The sequence below is a fragment of the Athene cunicularia genome, assembly GCF_003259725.1.
Source record: "Athene cunicularia isolate RWA chromosome 11 unlocalized genomic scaffold, athCun1 chr11_part1, whole genome shotgun sequence".
Lineage (NCBI taxonomy): Eukaryota > Metazoa > Chordata > Aves > Strigiformes > Strigidae > Athene > Athene cunicularia.
Window position 1 is genome coordinate 4,419,746 of NW_020799113.1, and position 18,434 is coordinate 4,438,179.

The window sequence follows — 18,434 nt, forward strand, 5'->3', positions numbered from 1 at the left end:
ACATGAATTATAGAACTTGGCCACAGTGGATGTTAGACCTTAAAGTCCCAACTAAGAGGTCAGAGTGGGGACTACTTACTACCATGATGTAATTGCATTGCATGATTGTGATCGCTGTGCATTTCAAAATTTTTTGTCTTTTTGAGACATTGTTAAAGGGCTTTGAAGTCCTGACGAGATTGTCTTTTACGTGGAAGCTTTAGATCATACCAGCTATCTCCCTGTATGATCTAGCACAGATATCCATGTAAACAATATGGTTGGACTAGATGATCTTCAAGGTCTTTTCCAACCTAGATGATTCTGTGAATAATTTGCTTGATATTTTGTCCAGTCTAAGAAAAACTGCAAGAAAATTTGGGCACTCTGGATAAACCTTTTTCTGTCAGGGTAAAATGGAAGGGCCACAACTCCTTCCTGAGCATGCAGTTTGATTCCTCCTCACTTTGAGATAATTTTATAGCCAGTTGATATATCAGTTGATTTAAATTAAAATTGGAAACCATTTTAGGCAAGAGTTTGGAACACAGCCAAGAGTCACTTTGTGAAATCATAGTACAAGGTGGACTACACAAGTGCTGGCATTTGCCTTACCCTTTAAAGAAATAATTAAAAATGCAGTCTATATCTACAGTTAAAAATAAAAGTTGTGAAGGGATAACATGGTGAGTGAAGTTGGGACAAAGCAAATTGAGATTTCTGGGGGAATGGGTATTTTGCACTACACAGATAGAAAAGCTCTTCCTTTTTTTTTTTTTTTTTTGTTGCGTAAGAAAAATAAACAGAAACTTTTCTGCTTGATGTTTTAAACATGAGCTAAGCAATGTCCTTTCATGGTGGGTGACCAGCCAGCATCTGTCTTTAAACGTGGAGATGCTGACTAGTATCTGGAATCTCAGGTAGAGGAGAAGGGAGATTGTGTTACTAAATCAGATCCAAATACCAATACTATTTTGGTTAAGCTGCAGCATCAGAATTATTTCTGCTGAACGCCACCAAAGTTTCCTCAGAGACCTTGAAGTCAGTGGGACTGTCAGGCATGCGTACTCCCAAAAGACTATGAAAAAAGAACTTCTCCAGTAATGGGCCAGACCTCTAGTGACCTTGAATTAACCTCGATAGTAGGAAGATAGAAGAGGCCTAAACTACTTTCAGGTCTTTAGCTGAAGGGTTTAATTTCTCCAGTTCGGAAAAGGTAAAGCTACTGTTGGGTTAATCTAGTTAAAAGAGGAGCAAGAACCTATCCGCAATTATTAGCTAGGTTCAGAAAAGATGAACTGTGCTCCAGAAAGTCAACCTTGTAGGATTTTTCTCTTATTGCAGTAAATTTTAACAAGGGGAAAGGGTGTGTGTTGGACTTGCTGTATTTTGAGAGAGAAGCGTGGGTAGGAACATGAAGGAATGAAGAGAGGAGGCAGTGCCCTACAGACACACCTAAGCAAAAGAATCCAGTATCATTTCATGGGAAGCAAGCACATCAAAAGAGAAATCCATGTGAAGCATTTCAAAAAAAGGTTTGTGAGTTACTTTTGAAAATGCATGCCCTATCCAAATAAAACATTCTTTTAAGACAGGCAAGAAATCTTTTAAATAGCAGAATGAGTGTTCAGCAGTCTGAGGTACCGTGGTGAGAACCGTCAGGGACACGGAACAATTCTTCCTTTAGTTATGCTCCAGCTCCACGGCTCCCGAGACTGACCTCTGCAGGAGACTTCAAAAGTTATACAGAAACAATTGAACAGAACACCTATCAGCAAGCTTCCTGGATGACAAGGCGGCCGTGAACTTTGTGACCAAAGCCCTCCTCAAATTAAAAATACCAGCCAAGTCTTGTCAAATTTTGAAGGGAACTGCCAAGAATTTTAGTGAAGTTTCTGATGGACAGATACAGTGATCACAGCCCCTGCTGCTGGTGAGAAACATCAGAAATGGAACAACTGAAGTTAAAGGGAAGAGATCATTAAAATAAGAGAAAATTAAGAGGCCTTTAATTGGGAAACTGTGACATAGACACATTGGTGTCAAAACCAGCGACAGTACCTTAGCCTCATCATACAGTATTGCTGCGCAAGAGACAGAATGGCCCCAGAAGGAATAGGTTCCTGCCAGGCTCTGATTTTTCTGCTTGAGCACCTCAGCCAGGAGCTGGATTTCTTTGCCAGGATGGAGAACAGGAGATTCCTTCATCAGGAAAAAGCTATTCTGAGAGGGTTAGTCTAGCCTAAGAGCATATCCTTATCCTGAACATAAGTGCTCCTTGACAGAATTACAGGATACACTTAATGACGCATCCTGAGAGTAACTCCCCTTTACCATTGCTCTCTCCTTTAAATTGTGCCATCTAAGAAGGAACGGCTTGTGCAGTAGCTCTTGTAATACACCATCCAATACACCTTCACAGCCTACACAACGTGCATATGCTGCTCATCAGTGACAGAGCTTAAAACAACCCAAGTCACAACTTCCAGTCCTTATTGATTTATGCCTGTGATCGATATCATGCCTCGCTGAGTTACTTCCTATCATCTGAACCGCTGTAATGGATTTTGCACATCCACAGATCACCCAGGCTGTGAGGTAAACCTCTCTTTCAACCAGCCCAACACATTGTACCTCACAGCTGAGTAGAAAAAGTGCACATTATTAGTCCACAAAGAGTTATGGAAGATTAGCTGTCAGGAACTACCTAACTAACTATAAATCAAACTGCAGCTCATGAAGACAAAGTTTCCAGCAGTTTATGATAATCTCACTTACTCCTTGTTCGGCTGCTCCCTGCTCATTCCCACAACCTGCCACAGGGTGTTGCCTCCGCAGCTGGGCTGACCCAGCTACTTATGTGGCCACACTGTGCGACGCACCAGGGAACTGCTGGGGCTTAACATGCCCCAGAGTGTCAGCTATGGGAAAATAAATGGCCAAGCAACAAGAACTTGGAGGAACAGTTTCCATACTTTCTCACTTAGTGATCTCCTTCACAGACCTTTTAATTTCCTGTCGGTACTACAAACCTTCTTCCATAAAATGTGTCACCTTATGTGCCAAGCTGAGGACAAGCAAAGGTACGGGATTCCTGCTGTTAAATATTTTCCTGCTCTCTGCAGTTACAAAGGTATCCGTCAGCCAGGACTGGGCCTGATGCTGCAGCTCCTCCCCTACCTTCCAGACACCTTCCCATCAATCAATACTGAGATTTCAAACTCAAGGGGAGGACCCTCAGTAAGGTGCACTCCCAAAGGCAAGGATACTCTAAAGTGAAAATCTCTACAATAACTTCTGCTGCTTTGCTTCTGAGTTTAACAAGAGGAGCATCCCCACAAACACCCATTTTTGCATGCTCTTTAGCTATAAACTCTAACTGCAGACATGCCAGTTGTGCCAAGGAAAGTGGCTTTCTAGCTGTGAATACTTGCCCGGTTGTGCTAGGACATGGATATTCCAGCTGCACTTTGTTCAGTGGTAAGCATTATCACAACGAATCCTAGCTTCCTGTAAATGAAACAATATTCACTTCATGTGAAAAATGATAGTATTTTATTTCTTGACTCAAATTTAAACTGCTCTGTCTTATCTTCAGGCTACAGTGTATTTAACATTGAGCAGTCAGTCATCTACATTATATATTCAGAGGCTCTTCTGAGCATCATCAGTCTCTTATGATTCTTTGTTGACTTATTTTATAGGTTCTGAGCAACTCTCCATTGTTTCATATTTTGTGGGTTATGTGATAAAATGCCTGCTCTTCTGGATGAGCCAGAAGAATGCTTACAGCCTGAAGCTGAACTCACTAAAAATAAGCTGTGGTGACCTACTATTAACAAGTAAGTTGGCTATTTTTCCATTAAAACTACATTCTTTAACACTAATTCTAAGTACACTAAACAGAATTTTCTGATTTTGTTTGGAAGTATAATGGTTAGTGTAGAGTCATCAGGTGGCAATGAAAACTGATATACTGTAGCAGTTTAGATGAAGTAGTTGTCATGACAACTCAATTAACTAAATAAACATATCCGTATGCAGCAGCATCTTATGTCCCCTGCATTATCTTTACCTCGGCACAAAGCATTTTGAGTATATGTGCAAATGAATCTGTCCCCCACCCTTTTGCCTCTCCTCCTCCCCTCCAACCAGGCCATGATGGAAATGAGGTACCAGCAGTACTGCTCACTTCTCCTGAGCCACTCAGCTGGGATCGTTACAGGAGTGTAGCTGCTTCTGACAGTGCAGAAATCCAGGTGAAGTCATTGCCATCTTCCTCTTCCTCCCACTCCTCCCCATTCTCCCCTTCAGGCTGGCTGATTAGGTCACCTTTCCAGAATTGGCTTCTAGTTCTACTATAATTAAAGGAAAAAAGGACAGTTTGTGGATAATGCACAGTAAACTACCTGCTTGCCAGTAAAATCTGGTTTTACACAAAGAACTAGCACAATCAAATATGACACCCAGGCTGAGGTTGTCTTTAAATCAGCAGGTTTTGGTAATGCATGCTCTTTTAGAAATATGTAGCATAGCAACTTAAGTTACTCAGATAGCTCCACTCACCAAAGATCTTTGGGCTCTGGAGCATTTAGCATATCTAAGCAAATGCTCAGGTCACAAATAAGTTTTAATTGCCTTCAGTACAAATAAAATGTGATGTTACTTCATAAAGCAATAACTGTTCCAATACCTCCCTCAAAACAGAAAGCATTAAGGAAAAGAATAGTTAAAAGAGAAGGGTTCCTTATTAGAAAGTTGTTGAGGTTACTGCAGGTTTAGGCCCTAAATAATGCCATACAAAGAATGGATAGCAGCCACCTGCAATCATCTAGCATCAGTGGCTATTTTAATGTTTGAGAGCATCTATTTTCATGTTTCATCTTTTACCTGCTATATATTTATCTGTCAGAAAATATCGTGAAGGACTTAACAATAGCAACAGAGCCCAGGTAAGTCAGGCATAAACCAGAATAAAGATGGATGAGAAATAACAAAACAAAGCACAACAGTACATGCCATAGTCTTAACAGAGCACCTGATTAACTGCTAGCACCATCATCATAATTTCCATCCCTGTTATATCCTGGTAATGCTCAAACTGATTTTTGATCTGAAACAAGCATCAGATCTATGACAAAGTCCTGTTTAGCCCAGGAAAATGTTCAGTGAAACCACATTTGAATTTTAAGAAGAGACTTAAGTGGCCCTTGTCCAGTTTGCATTATTCTGTGCAGAACAGTTTGCACTGGGGTGAATTTTATCCAATACTGAGTCCACAAATTGAGGAAATTTTAAAGAATCTCCTTCAGGAAAGCATTTAAGCCACTTTCTTTTGTCCTTCTTGGCTTTGATGTTTTTCTAATGGGATATAAAGTCATGCCTAAAATTAAACACTCTTTTTTTAATAGGTATTTTTTCTCTCAAGTCCCTAGTGATTCAACTAGTAAAGTTTTAAACAGTTTGGCTCTGTGAGTTTACCTGGCATTGCTTTATTTATAGTTTTTTAAAAATTAGAAAAAGGAAATAATTCTACTTTTAATACTTTTCTAGCTCTAAAACCACATACAGAGCAAGTGCCACCTCCTTCCTCAAAACCTCACATAAAGCTTAAATAGTGTATTCTTAAAAGATAACATTTCAGGATCACATTTCTGGGCTGTCAGATTTAAGCAAAGAATGATGGATGAAAGTCAGCATTTACTTAAGATACAGCCCTCACTTTAGAAGAATAGACATATGTTATGACTGTTTTTGAGGTGCATCATCCTATTGTACTGCTGTGAAAGCTTGATGCCTAAGGATTCGGAGTCTGTTTTCTCAGGCACATATACCTGAAAGTCAGTGCAAAGTGCCAAATTGAAGGAATTTAGTCCAGAGGAGCTTTAAGTATATAGAGTAGAAATAAAAGACTGATGATTATTCTGAAGAATTTCAGACATGTTACAAGAAATTGTGAAAAGTTTTAGCTTTGCTGCTCAGGCCGGTGTGAGGGAATTGGGTGTTCCTCTGCTTTGTCTGCCTTTGCAAGGTAGCCCCAGACTCAAGTCCCTGATGGATGAAAGACACTGACTCCTGTGCAAGTGTAAGGACTCATGCTAACAGGCACCCGGGAGAAAAATTTGGATTACCAATTCAGTAAGAACTCTGGTACTATTTAACTGATCAGTCTCATTGAAAACAAGGAAAACTTCTTCAAGCTTTTGAACAAAGCACATCTTTTGTACTGAATAAAGCTGGAATTTACTATGCCTGCTTTTCTAATGGGCTACTCCACAGAGTAGAGGAATCATCAGTGTCTCTGGAACTGCACTCATTTCCACCAGCTGCAGATCTGACTCACAGTGCCTAAATGTGAATGAAATGTCTTTACATCCTGAGCTCCCCAATACGTCTCCAGGAATCATATGACTGTCCACCACACAAAACTGTAAACCATCTGTCTGTCCTGCTTAATAAGCCTTAATGTTTAGTAAGTAAATTAAATATTTAATATTTACAGAAATCAGGCTGCAGACTGCGCAGTTGCCAAGTGTGAAACAGCCAACAGAACACACACAGCTGCATATCTGCCTCTGTGGGTGTAGCTGAGGAACTCCTCTGATGCCAGACACTTTCTGAAATTAATGTTTCTTAATGAGCAAGATTCAAGAGCTGTTTTCCAATGCTTTTGTTCAGCAGAAGGCCATTTGTATCTTAAGCAGGGCCTCTGGACACAAATGTAGTTATTAATAAATAGGATCAATAGTTCAAGCTACTAAGAAACATTTTTCCCCTCTCTTTGTTCTCATTCACCATCCTCCGTCCTTCCCTGCTCGTCTCTTTGAATTCCAAATTCACTTTTTTTTTTCTCATGTTACACACGCAACATGAACTGGTGAAAATGCTCAGCTAAAGCTTTTCAGCTTGGACATCTGTGAATAACAGTATTGGTATAAAAGGCACAACTTGGAGGATGTCAGAAGAGCTTCTTTACTGACAGTTAATGCCCAAGGATGTATCTAAATGTGATATATTAGAATTATTAGATACCAGCCCCATCTGGGCTATCTGGGAAGAATCTAACTAACAACGCTACTCAATAAAGTTTTACTGGAGCATTTATTTTGACTGATGCTCTTAAATTCAGAGCAATGTTTTATGTAGTACGTAAATTAGTGTGCTAATCAGTTATCTTTAGTTAAAGCTAGAGTAAATACCACAGCAAATTCTAATAATTTAAATAAGTGGTTTACTTTTAAGTAACAGGAATATGTTTGGAAGACAGTTCTCACACCAAAGAGATTTTTCCTTCTACTTGAGAGAAATAATTTTCCTAGTAGAGTGCTCTTTCTTGTTCATTTCTAGGACTTAAGAAAACCAACTATCAATTTGCATGGCTTCACTAAACAGCCATATAATGGACTAATAAGCCAGAATATGAACAAGGCAGGCTAGGGATATTTGAGATCTACTATTCATTCAGTCTTGAAGAAAAGCATGAATCCAGGCTTCAGGCGTATCTTCATGTGGTTCAGCCATTGATACACAGTCAGTTTGAATGAATCGGAAGAATATTGTTATTTCTAGCACATTAGAACAAATGTCAGGAGATTTATTTAGTAAACCCATTATTCCAGATGGCATAATGTGAGCAAACCAGAAAGTTATATATGGTCAATCATGTGATGCTGAGGAGATAGGAATATAGTCCCATTCTAAGTAGCTATAAATCATGTTGTTTGGATAACCCTGTGTCTAGCTGCCCCCCAGAACACAACAGCCAGTCTAAGGTAGCTCTCGCCAGCTGCTGCCTGAGGGTTACCTGTGCTGGCCCGGAGGCTGAACCAGGCTCGCTCTGAAGCACCTGGGGGGTGGCACCCTCTTGTGGCGGTCGGCTGAGGTGCTGCCTGCTCATCCCTTTTACAGACACGAATCACTTCTTGGCATTAGGCACCTTCCTAATTCTTTGGATTTTTTCCCCTCGTTGGAAGGGAGATCTAACCATAACCCCTGCTAGAGCAACCCCTTGCTATTTCCCCTCACCAGACAGATTCTATTTCTTAATCACAGAACTCTTGTGCTCTTACATCCAAATCACCTCATTTTTTCTTTTTCTTTTTTTTTTTTTTTCAGCCTTCTAGAGCTGAGTCCAGGTTAACGGGCTCTCACAGACACAAAGGTCTCAATCAGGTCAGCTGCCTTCCAGCCTTTTTCACCCTGATGACTGTAGAGAATGTGCTCCATCCACTGCACACAACCTTTTTCTTTTCCTGAAGTAAGGAACAATTTGATGTCAGTTGTGTAACATCATCTTCCTTTTTCTTAACAGTATTCCCAGTCTTGCAGGCATTAGTGGACCTTTGTTTACATCTGTTATTAATTCATCAGCTACTGCATTTCTAATTTAACAGTTAATAGCTGAAATCCACAAATAATGCATTCTGTATGACTTCCATTTTTAGCAATGAAACCTGGCAATCAACTATAGCACTCCCATTTTATTCAGCTTGTTTCCTATAAATATCTGCAAATCAGTACTGTAGATGATCTAAAAAGATGTTGCTCTTAGATTTAGAATTACACCCTAATATTTTAAGAACAACTAACAATATATTCCAACCAAACATCTCTTAAAAGTACTTCTTTAAAAGTACTGATTTATTAAGCAAATTTTAAGATATAAAATAATGAATTGAAAGATAGAAGATAAAACATAATTGAGATAATATACATTATCAGTTAAAATAGGTATACAAGTGTAATCTAAAGCGTCACAGCATGTACTTTGGCACAACTGTGCTAAGGTCAGTGAAAGTACTGTGATTTATGTCAACAGATCTGCAGCAATTAAATTACTAGAAGAATAACATAGTTTAATTCATTTTCTCTAAAATAGAGAATAAAATAAACAGTTTTTAAATGTTCTGTTTGTCAACCGCTTTTCTACAGGTGTTTGCTTCTATATACAAATCCATCTGAATACAGTTTTACATCACTATGTCCTTAATCCTTCAAACATATACAGAGCTCTTTGAAATTATTCATATTCATTTCAACAACTGGTTATCTGACTCTTAGTGGGGCTCTAGAGGAGCATTATGACCCACCACAAGGCTCAGACAAATTTCACTTTCCTCTGAAGAACAGTTCCTGTTTGTTGCCAGTAGTTCTGGATTTTACTACAGGCATAAAAGGGGATGCCAGCACCTCATTAAGAACAGCTATGCAAATATTTAAAAGCAGCTGTGATAGCAGTCAAGCACTGCAGCAGCTGCAGGATTAACTGTAGGGGTGTATCTTTAATACAATATATGTCCAAACACATACTTTATAAGAGAGTGGAGATCAAGGCAGACATAGGTCAGTAAATGGTCATGACTGGACAGTCTAAAGGATTATGGAATTCAGGATGAGAAGAGGTGAATGTGCCCAAGATAATGAGTCTGTTGCTAGCCAGTGAACAGTCTTTCCCTGCAGCAGATTATCACAAACAGAATGATGGTTCCTCATTAATGTTTCATTATTACTTGGAAATTTTCTTTCCTAGCACACATACTTTTCCTTTTGAAAAACAAACAAAACCTACCCTAAAGCTGAAGTGCTAAGTAACAGGCAACCCTACAGTACAGTAAATTTAATTAACATCGTAAAACATAAAGAACTTTATAAAGAACTCAGAATCCCATACACTAAGTGAGCATTCTGACTACAGAATTACGGCTTCTGCAAGGAATGAGAAACACGTGTCATTCCTTTTTCTGTCTTCCTTATTTCTTAGATTACATTTTGGGAGGAGGTAATGTTAGAGGGTCAGAAGCATTACCTAATGACCCTTTTACTATAACTTTTTCTTTTTTTAAACTGGAGATGGTTTAACATGTAGTGTTGTGAAAACTGCATTGCTATGGCAACCTACTAAAAAAAAGAAACACTGTAGGTACATCACATACATATTGACATGTAAGCAGTCACATGAGGTCTTTCTTGAAAGACAAAAACATCTCCAGATTTTCTATTTTTTATATATATAATTTAGGCATAGCCTGAATAGAAGTAATATACTTTCTGAGTATTTACATTCTTATCTAAGTTTAACTGCCTTAACCCTGCATGAACTCTATGGAAAAGTGATGTGCATTTTAACTGAGCAGCATACATTGAACTTCTGGAAATGAAATGTACATTTTATGTTTTCTCCCCACACAGAAGTGCTGTAAACTATATACACTATATATATTTTTAAAGTAATTTTCATTAATTTTTATATTACAATTGTTAAATACCAATTTACATATCAAATATATATAATATTAAATGTTCACATAAACGTTAAATACCAAAAGCCTGATTATTCGAGCACTCAAAAGTATAGAAATGTTAAATGCTAAATCACTGCAGAGTAGCTAAAAGAATGACTAACTCACGTTAAATGGTATGCCATTTATTTTTAGTTAATTTTATATCATATCAGTAATTTCCTTGTTCTGATACAAGCCTTTGCACTCATTTTATTGTCACTCCAGCATCACTTATCCCATAGAATGGAATCTGGAATATATTTTTAATACCTTTTTTCAACTGAGCAATGGCCTTGATGATTAGTTTGTAAGAAAAAGTGCAAAGAGTAAATACATATGCATAAAAGACCTTTTCAGATTGGAAGTTATATTAACATACCATACTTAAAACAAACAAGGCAAAAATGCATTTGCAATCAATAATTCCAGTAACACAGTCCTTTAAAATCACCACATTCAAAATAAAAGTAGAAAAAGATATATTTTAATAATACTCAGGTATAACACAGGAATAGTAAGAGAGAACATGGGGACATCCAGGTTTCAGCAAGCGCTTTGTTACATGACTTTAAAGACAGATCTGAAAAGGAACTGAGGCACTGTAACACCGCAGTGTCAAACTGCAAAAGCACCTGGCCCACTGAACAGAAAACTGGGCCTTTTATAGACGCTTCAACTTCTGTGTACAATAGAAGGGTGGACTCATTGTCCTAGGCTGGGAACCAGTTTAAGGGCAGAATACAGCATTTTCCAATAGGAAATTCTCAGAACAGCACATTTGCTAGATCTTTTCCCTTTTAAGTTTACACAGCTTCCCTGCAATCCAAGGCCCAGGGAAAGATTCATCTCCCTGGAGGATCTGCCTTTTCAAGAGTTTGATCTCACACAAACAAGGCACAGTCATGCTCTCCTTTTAAAAACATGAGGTGCAGAGCAGCTGCAACTTCCCTTTAATGCAGTATTTAACTACACAGGGCACTTACCCAGGAGGAGTGAGGGTTACACACTTTCAGTTCTCTCATACTTTAGAGGCAGTATCCTGAAAAATGCCTGTATCTTCAGACTTCATGATATTCTGCTTGGAGCACTCTCCCCTCCTTACCTCCTGAAGGTAGGAAAGAGACTACAAACATGACACGGATTGATTCAGAGGGCTGCCCAGGTTGTTGGAGGGACTCATGTTCTAGTTTCTGCCTCAGGAACTGTGGAAAAATTTTATCTGTGGATGCCCAAGGAAACAATTTCCTATTAGTAAATGTGGGACTTGCAGAATTGCAGTTTTAGTAACAAGCACTTAAATTTCTTTCTATTCTTTTTGTGCTCAAAGGAGGTTTTGGGGCACTCAAATCCCAGATGGATATCTAAATAAAGAATGAGTCTTTTGAGTTAAGAAAGTACTTCTCAAATTTCAAAACTAATGGCAGTAAAATCATGTAGGATGCATAATACAAAGCATGAAGCCCCAGTGGTTTTACTGCAAATCACTCAAGGATTTTTGGTTGGACCTCTGTAAGTTCTGTTTTTCCACTAGTTCAAATGATTGATTTTGTTTAAAAACCAACAAGATTTGCATTTGCTAATGGAGCAATAGCTGTAACTGTTGTTGCTGCCCTTATAGTTCCACACAATAATGTTTGAATAAAGAAAAATAAAAACAAACTGAGGTTTGAATTTGTACAACTTGTACAATTTCTGTGCCAGATCTGGTTGAGAGATGTAGAAAAAAAAAGTCTGCTGGGAACAGAGGAGATGGTAAGTTAGTAATTATGTCTCTTGGTACCTGTTTTATTTACTAATCAAAGGTCTAATTGCTTTGCTCTATTTTAATTAACAATGTTCTTATTTTAATTAGTTACTTTTCCTGCATATATTAGCATTGAGAGAAACCACTGAGGATATGAATAACAAAGAGTTTAAAGTTAAGCTTTTAAAAATGTTTTAACAATTTCACAAGTGTTTAATCATGAAAAATAAAGCTTTTCATCATAAATGTGGCTACTACTAGTATTTCATCTTAGCCAAAAAAAAAGGTCTTTTTTTTTCATTTTACTTAAAAAGTCAACTGATATAGCAAATAAAATTATCACAGGTGCCAAAAGAGCTAATGCAGGAATATGAAAGGTTTGATGGTGTTTAGATACACTACGATGTTGAGGCTGGCCAAATCTTTTGGAATGTCCCAGTGCGACAGCAGTTTTCTTAAGAACCGGTTTCAACATTATTAGCAATTATCTTTGAAACTTAGGGAACTTTATCTTCTTCCCTAACAGAGGCTGGGAAAAGGCAAACAGTGCCCTATGAAAGAACTGGAGAACTCATACAAGTCACTCCAATTCTTGGGAAGGTATCAGAACAAATAACCTTTATGGAAGTGCTTTAATTAACGAGGACATACGTAGCAACCACTGTCTTCTTCCTATGAACTGTTTTTGACAAATGTGTTTTACTTCCTCTGTGGGCCAGGTAACAGGCTTGGTGTATAAAGGACAACTATAAAACCTCAACTTTTGGATATAGCCCTGCTTAATGTTCCTGTGTGCAACCTTAGAAGGGTTATGAAACTAACAGTACTGTTACACAGCTGGTTACAAAAGCACGCGCAGTAGTTAGCAGTTCACTGTCAAAGTAGCAATTACCAATTGAGATTCTGCGGAGGCCTGTTCTGAGTGTGCTTACTCTAAATTGTAAATGAAACAGAAAATATATTCATTAAACTTGAGGATAACAGCAAACTGGAAATGTCTGAAAAACACAGTAGTAGATCATTACAATTAGTTTTGAAAAAATTAGGTTGTAATTCAGTAAGGACAAATGTAAAGTGCTACATTTGGTAGCAATAATCAACTGTTCAAATACAGAATGCAATAAATACAAACACAGGAACAACTGGCAGTGTTTTCAGAAAAGGATGAGGCAATTTTAGTGGAAGAAGTGGAATATGAGTCAGTATTACCATGCTGCTTCAAAAAAAGCAATCACGATGGGATATATAAAGAGGAGCTGTGAACTAATCCTGTCCTTTCCAACTCAAATAAATGGTTAACTAACACACATGACCTGATTTGATTATCACATATTTGATAGGGGGGGAAAATTGAGGAGGAAGGTTCACTGAAGATTCTGGAAAGCAACAAAAATGACAAGAAATATATAGAAAATGCGACTGATAAAAAAAACTGAGGGAATCTGACTGTTAAGTCTAAAGATGCCTTAGTGATGTTGTTTTCAGTGATGTTGTTTTCAGGAGTGCAGCAAGTATCAAAGGGAATGAGGTGTTCACCATTCTGCTATGGACAGGAGAGGAGTAACTGTTCCTTGCTACAACTAAAAACTTTGCAGAGTGCCCAGAGAAGCTTAAGAAAAAATTAGATATTGATCAGAATATCATGCATCTAATTCCACCTTTAGGTGGCAGGAAATTAGGCTAATTCTTGAGGCCTTTCCAACCCAGTATTCTGATGGACAATCTTGTACTTCTTCAACGCTGCAGCACAAAGAGTATTTCATGCAGAATACTGTAGTAGAATACCTACCCATGAATTACCTCTAAAAAGAGACAATAAGTATTGCACAGTTGTAGCAGGGAGATGAGGCAAAGGAAAACTCAATCCTTGCAAGATTTGCAGATTTTAGCCTTGCTTTGTTTTGGTACACTTGTCAGCTGAGTGACACTCCAGCATCTTTCTCTTCTTCAGTAAAGGTCGTGCTGCAGTTACCAACCAAACACAAGCTGTTGTTTCAGTACCTGAGTGCTACTGTCCTATCACAGCAGCTAAAGAATGTTATAGATGCAGTTATGGGAAGCTAAAAAAATATCTCAGAACTGGGTTTCCTAGAAAATCATAACTGGCTATTCAAGCCATACTTTGGAAACACTTATTTGTAAAAAGGATGCATTTTGCTAAAGTCGCAGACAATCTCAAGTATACTACAAAAGCTTCTTAATGTAAAAATCTGACTTCTGCCCAATTACAGCACAGTTCACAAGCATTGCCAGCAACTCTTTTTGTAATGCTTGTATCTGTTAGTGAATAGAGTGGGGGAAGACAAAGTGCCAATACCCAGAAGAACAACTGAGTTGTTTTCTTCGTTTTATTCAGGACTAGCACTAAGGCACCTGATTCTGAAGGACACTGAATGCTTTTCAACTTGCACTTGTTACTCAAAGATCCCCTTTTTAAGGACTGGTAACGTGTTTATTTGCAAGCTACATCTCAAAGCCTATGCTGATGGTACTTTTAAAAACTTAACCACTTGGCAGTGAAGATCATTACCACTATGAATAAGCTTCACCAGCAGTGAGGAAACACAGCACAAAGCACAGCACGTGTCTGACACTGCCAGGGTGGCTGGGAAAGGCTCAACTACAGGTCAGCATTTTAGTCCTCATGAATACTCAACTCCACTTTCCTTAAGAAAAGGAAACTCCCTCTAGGAGCTGAGTGAGTGATGCTAACAAGATGCTGAGGAGCAAAGTTCAGCACTGTTGCCTGTATACCAAGTTTTCCATAGCCTGCAGAATTTCCCTGTGAGAAATGTTAAACTGAGCAAGAGTAATAAAATTCATTAAACCTCCCTCTTCCCTCCACAAGCCCAACCAAAACAAGACTGTGAAAGCACTTGCCACCTTTTACATTTTTATTGTGCGTTTGATAAGTGCTTTGAAGATACAAGACTGTATGGATTATGTTATCCATACATAGTATGCCACACAGTATGAGACAGACCCCCAAAAATTTCCATATTCTAATTCAAACTGACAAAAATCAGATAAAACAGTATTATCTCATTATACAGAGAAGTTAACCACAGAAAGTGTCTTAGATCACACAAAACAAAGGCAGAAACTGAAACAGATCCTCCAAAACTTATATTAAGTCCATCAAAAATACCATGTGCTTTTGGCAGCTCTAAAACAGATTAAAAATTATATGAAGCTAGTTAGGGCTTGTCAACTTAAAAATATTAATAAATTTTAATAAGTTCCCAATTCAGAAGAAATTGAAGTGTGAAATTCAATCAAATTATAGGTACAGAGGGAATAAACAAAACCCTTTCTGCTCCTTCAATATAAATTAATTGCCAGACCAGTCTGTCACAGGTTACTCTTCTTTCTTTCATGTAAGGATGCATATAAATTCCAGAAGTTATTCTCAGCAGATGAAAGTAAATTGTCAAGATCATAATCAACTTCATACGTGGGTGTCTCTCCAAAAATTACAAGAGCAAGAAGTACAGCAAAGTGTGCAGTAAGTCCCCATATCCTGAATGACATTTTATGTTCCTGGTCATCATATGTAAAACAGTGCACCCAACTTAAGGAACCGGATGAGCTTTTATAAGGCAAGGTCTTGTAATGTAAGGGCTTGATGAAGTACTCCAACGGCACAACAAAAACATTGCTCACTTCATCTGGATTAGGAGTGGCCTGGAATGTATCCTCTATAAATCCTACAACCGGTGTCACCAAGTGATTCATCTAAAAGAAAAAAACAATAACAAAACAAACAAAAAACAAAACCCCCAAACACTAAGTTTGTACCAGTTAAAAGAATGTTCTTTATTTTAAAAACACTTCAGATGTTACGAGTACAAGAAACCTATTAAATATTCTTAACTGTAATGCAGTGAGTCTCTCTAATGGCAAGATATTTATATTTGATCTTAAATATATTTTAATCAATCTTGAATTTTCTTTTTATAGTTGTTAAATATGATTTTACTAATATTCTGTTCATCCTGTATAATCATATAGAAGTTAAAAAGGTCTGTCAATCAGCTACAGAAATAAAAAACATGCATGCTCTCTCACAAGTCTTATTTATTTTGTTAAGTTCTGAATTTAATTCAAATTTTCCAAATCTTTTATCTCTGTATCAAATTTCCTAGGATACTGGCATTTCCCTAGCATATAGTAATATTTTCCTATAGATACAGAAATATGATAAATGTATATTTAGCTATAAAATATATACACTTTTTGGAACTGCTCATTTCTGGACATTTTTATTTTCCATAGGGAGGCACAAATTCCTTCCACAGGGAGGTACAAATCTATTGAAATAGTAACTTGCATAAAGAGGACACCAAAATTCTTTAGGATATGTTGCTCGTTCTATTTATTCATACCAACAAAGCATCACTGTTCAACAGAAAGCAGTAACAGCAAACCTCAACATTTGTGCTATTTGATGCAAGTCTGGAGAGGTTCCATCCAAGTCTGAAACACTTGGAATGTACGTACAGAGAAGACAAAGTAGAATCCAACAGGTAAAATTTTTGTGGTTCATGACCACATGATCTTTTTTATTGACTGAGGCAATCTGCTGGAAAACACTGAGAAGAGTTATAAAAATTAAATTGATTCTTTTTACATATAGCCTCTGAACTATGTGGTTTTAATGTTATCTGTTCAGAAATTATAATTTCAGAAGTAATTCTGAAATACAATTTTAAAACTAGTTTTTTTGGTTTTTAATGGGGAAGGGTATTGCTAATAGCAAGGGGCTAACATACAAAAACCAGCAATGGGCATATTAATAAAAAGAAACCATTATCTGAAGAATAGTATTTTTTAAACAATAATCTCTCTGTACTATAGGAAAACTGATCCTATGTGACACTGAATATTGTTATTGAGGTTGGCTGCCTGTTAATTTACAGTGACTTACACTCCAAAGACACCTCCAGAAGAGAAGTCTCCTTGCTAGATTTTCACGCTGAATCACAGGTCACATAGCCTCCAGAAGACCCTTTCCGCCCGAATTAACCCTGCTTTGAGCAGGATATTTAATGAGAAAACTTTGAGGTTCCATCAAGCTGCTGAGGGCCTTGTCTGGATGAGTTCTGCGTATCTCCAAGAACAGACATTATACAGCCTGCCAGGAAAACCTGCTCCAGTGTTTGGCTAACCTCAGGGTAAAGAGTGTATTTCTTGCACCTCATCAAAATTCCACTTGTTGGTGCTTGTGCCCATTGTCTCAAGAAGAGTCTGGCATCATCTTTCTTACAACCACCAAGAAGGTACCTGAAGAGAGCAACTAGATCCCCTGCTACCTTCCTCTGCTTCGGGCTGAGCAAACCCACTTCTCAGCCTCTCCTCATAATCCCTGTGCTACAGCCCCCTTACTCCCTTTGTGGCTCTCTGCTAAACTCTCACCAGTTAACCACCACTGTCTTTCTGGTACTCCAGTGTGTCCACAACTGGCCATGGTACACCAAATGTGGTCTCACAAATACCAAACACAGAGCAGGAATCTCCTCCCTTCGCTCCGTCGGTATCACAGGCTGCGCAGTTTAAAAAGTGGTCATCTGCAGTTATAGGTCTGAAAAGTCATTATCAATCTTACAAGAGAAAATAACCAAATCTTATTTTCTAGTGATATGCTGACTTACTCAGTTTACTGCTTACTTTATCAATTCCAGGCACAAGCCTACAGATGACTTCCACCTTCTCTGGCTGGAGTCCCACTTCTTCTTTAGCTTCTCGGAGAGCAGTATCTATTTCATCTTTATCAGTTGCTTCCCTTTTACCTCCTGGAAAACACACTTGCCCTGGTGATCTTCTCAGCTAGAAATTAAAGGAGGGCTTGTTAAATATAACACGTTTTCTATTTCTTCTTGGATCCATACAGGCACTTGTTCATACCACAGAATCACTTTGTTTCTTTCCAGTCAAAGAAGCTGTAAATGGTGGTTAATAAGTTTCTCCAGATCAGAAGAAATTCTTGCCTTACCAAGAATCACAGGAGACAGTTGGGCCCACACCCAGCTGATCCATAAACACTATCAGAAATACACATATCACTTCCACAGTATTGTGTAATTCCTACTATAAACTCTTCTTCAATACTTCAAAATTTATGTATTTTATCATTTTGCTTGCAGAAGAGATGGACAGATGAATCTAGACAACTCGATTTAATGAGATTAAAATACTCAAGGTAAGAGCAAGAACTTCCAAAATACACATTTAAATAACGTTCCTTTGAGTACATTATAGTAATAGGCTTATGCATCGAAGATCTGTAAAAAGCCCATTTAGAGTTAGTTTATCATCTAAGTAACTGGAATTACTAGGGTTCTAAAATTTCTAAGAAAGACCCTGAAAAACTTTTCCAGCCTCGGAAAAACAGACAAGTAAATAATTTCTGAATACAGGCAGATGGTTGGGGG

At 37.9% G+C, this 18,434-nt stretch overlaps 1 protein-coding gene across 1 annotated transcript; it reads right to left on the bottom strand.

The window, feature by feature from the left end:
• Positions 1-14,877: 14,877 nt before the first annotated feature.
• On the bottom strand, positions 14,878-18,399 carry NUDT7 (nudix hydrolase 7). Its single transcript, XM_026856521.1, has 2 exons — positions 17,671-18,399; positions 14,878-15,738 (listed from the first exon to the last, which is right to left on the bottom strand). Exon 2 carries the CDS (start codon positions 15,736-15,738, stop codon positions 15,355-15,357), a length of 384 nt encoding a protein of 127 aa, XP_026712322.1. The 5' UTR covers positions 17,671-18,399; the 3' UTR covers positions 14,878-15,354.
• Between the last annotated feature and the right edge of the window lie 35 nt (positions 18,400-18,434).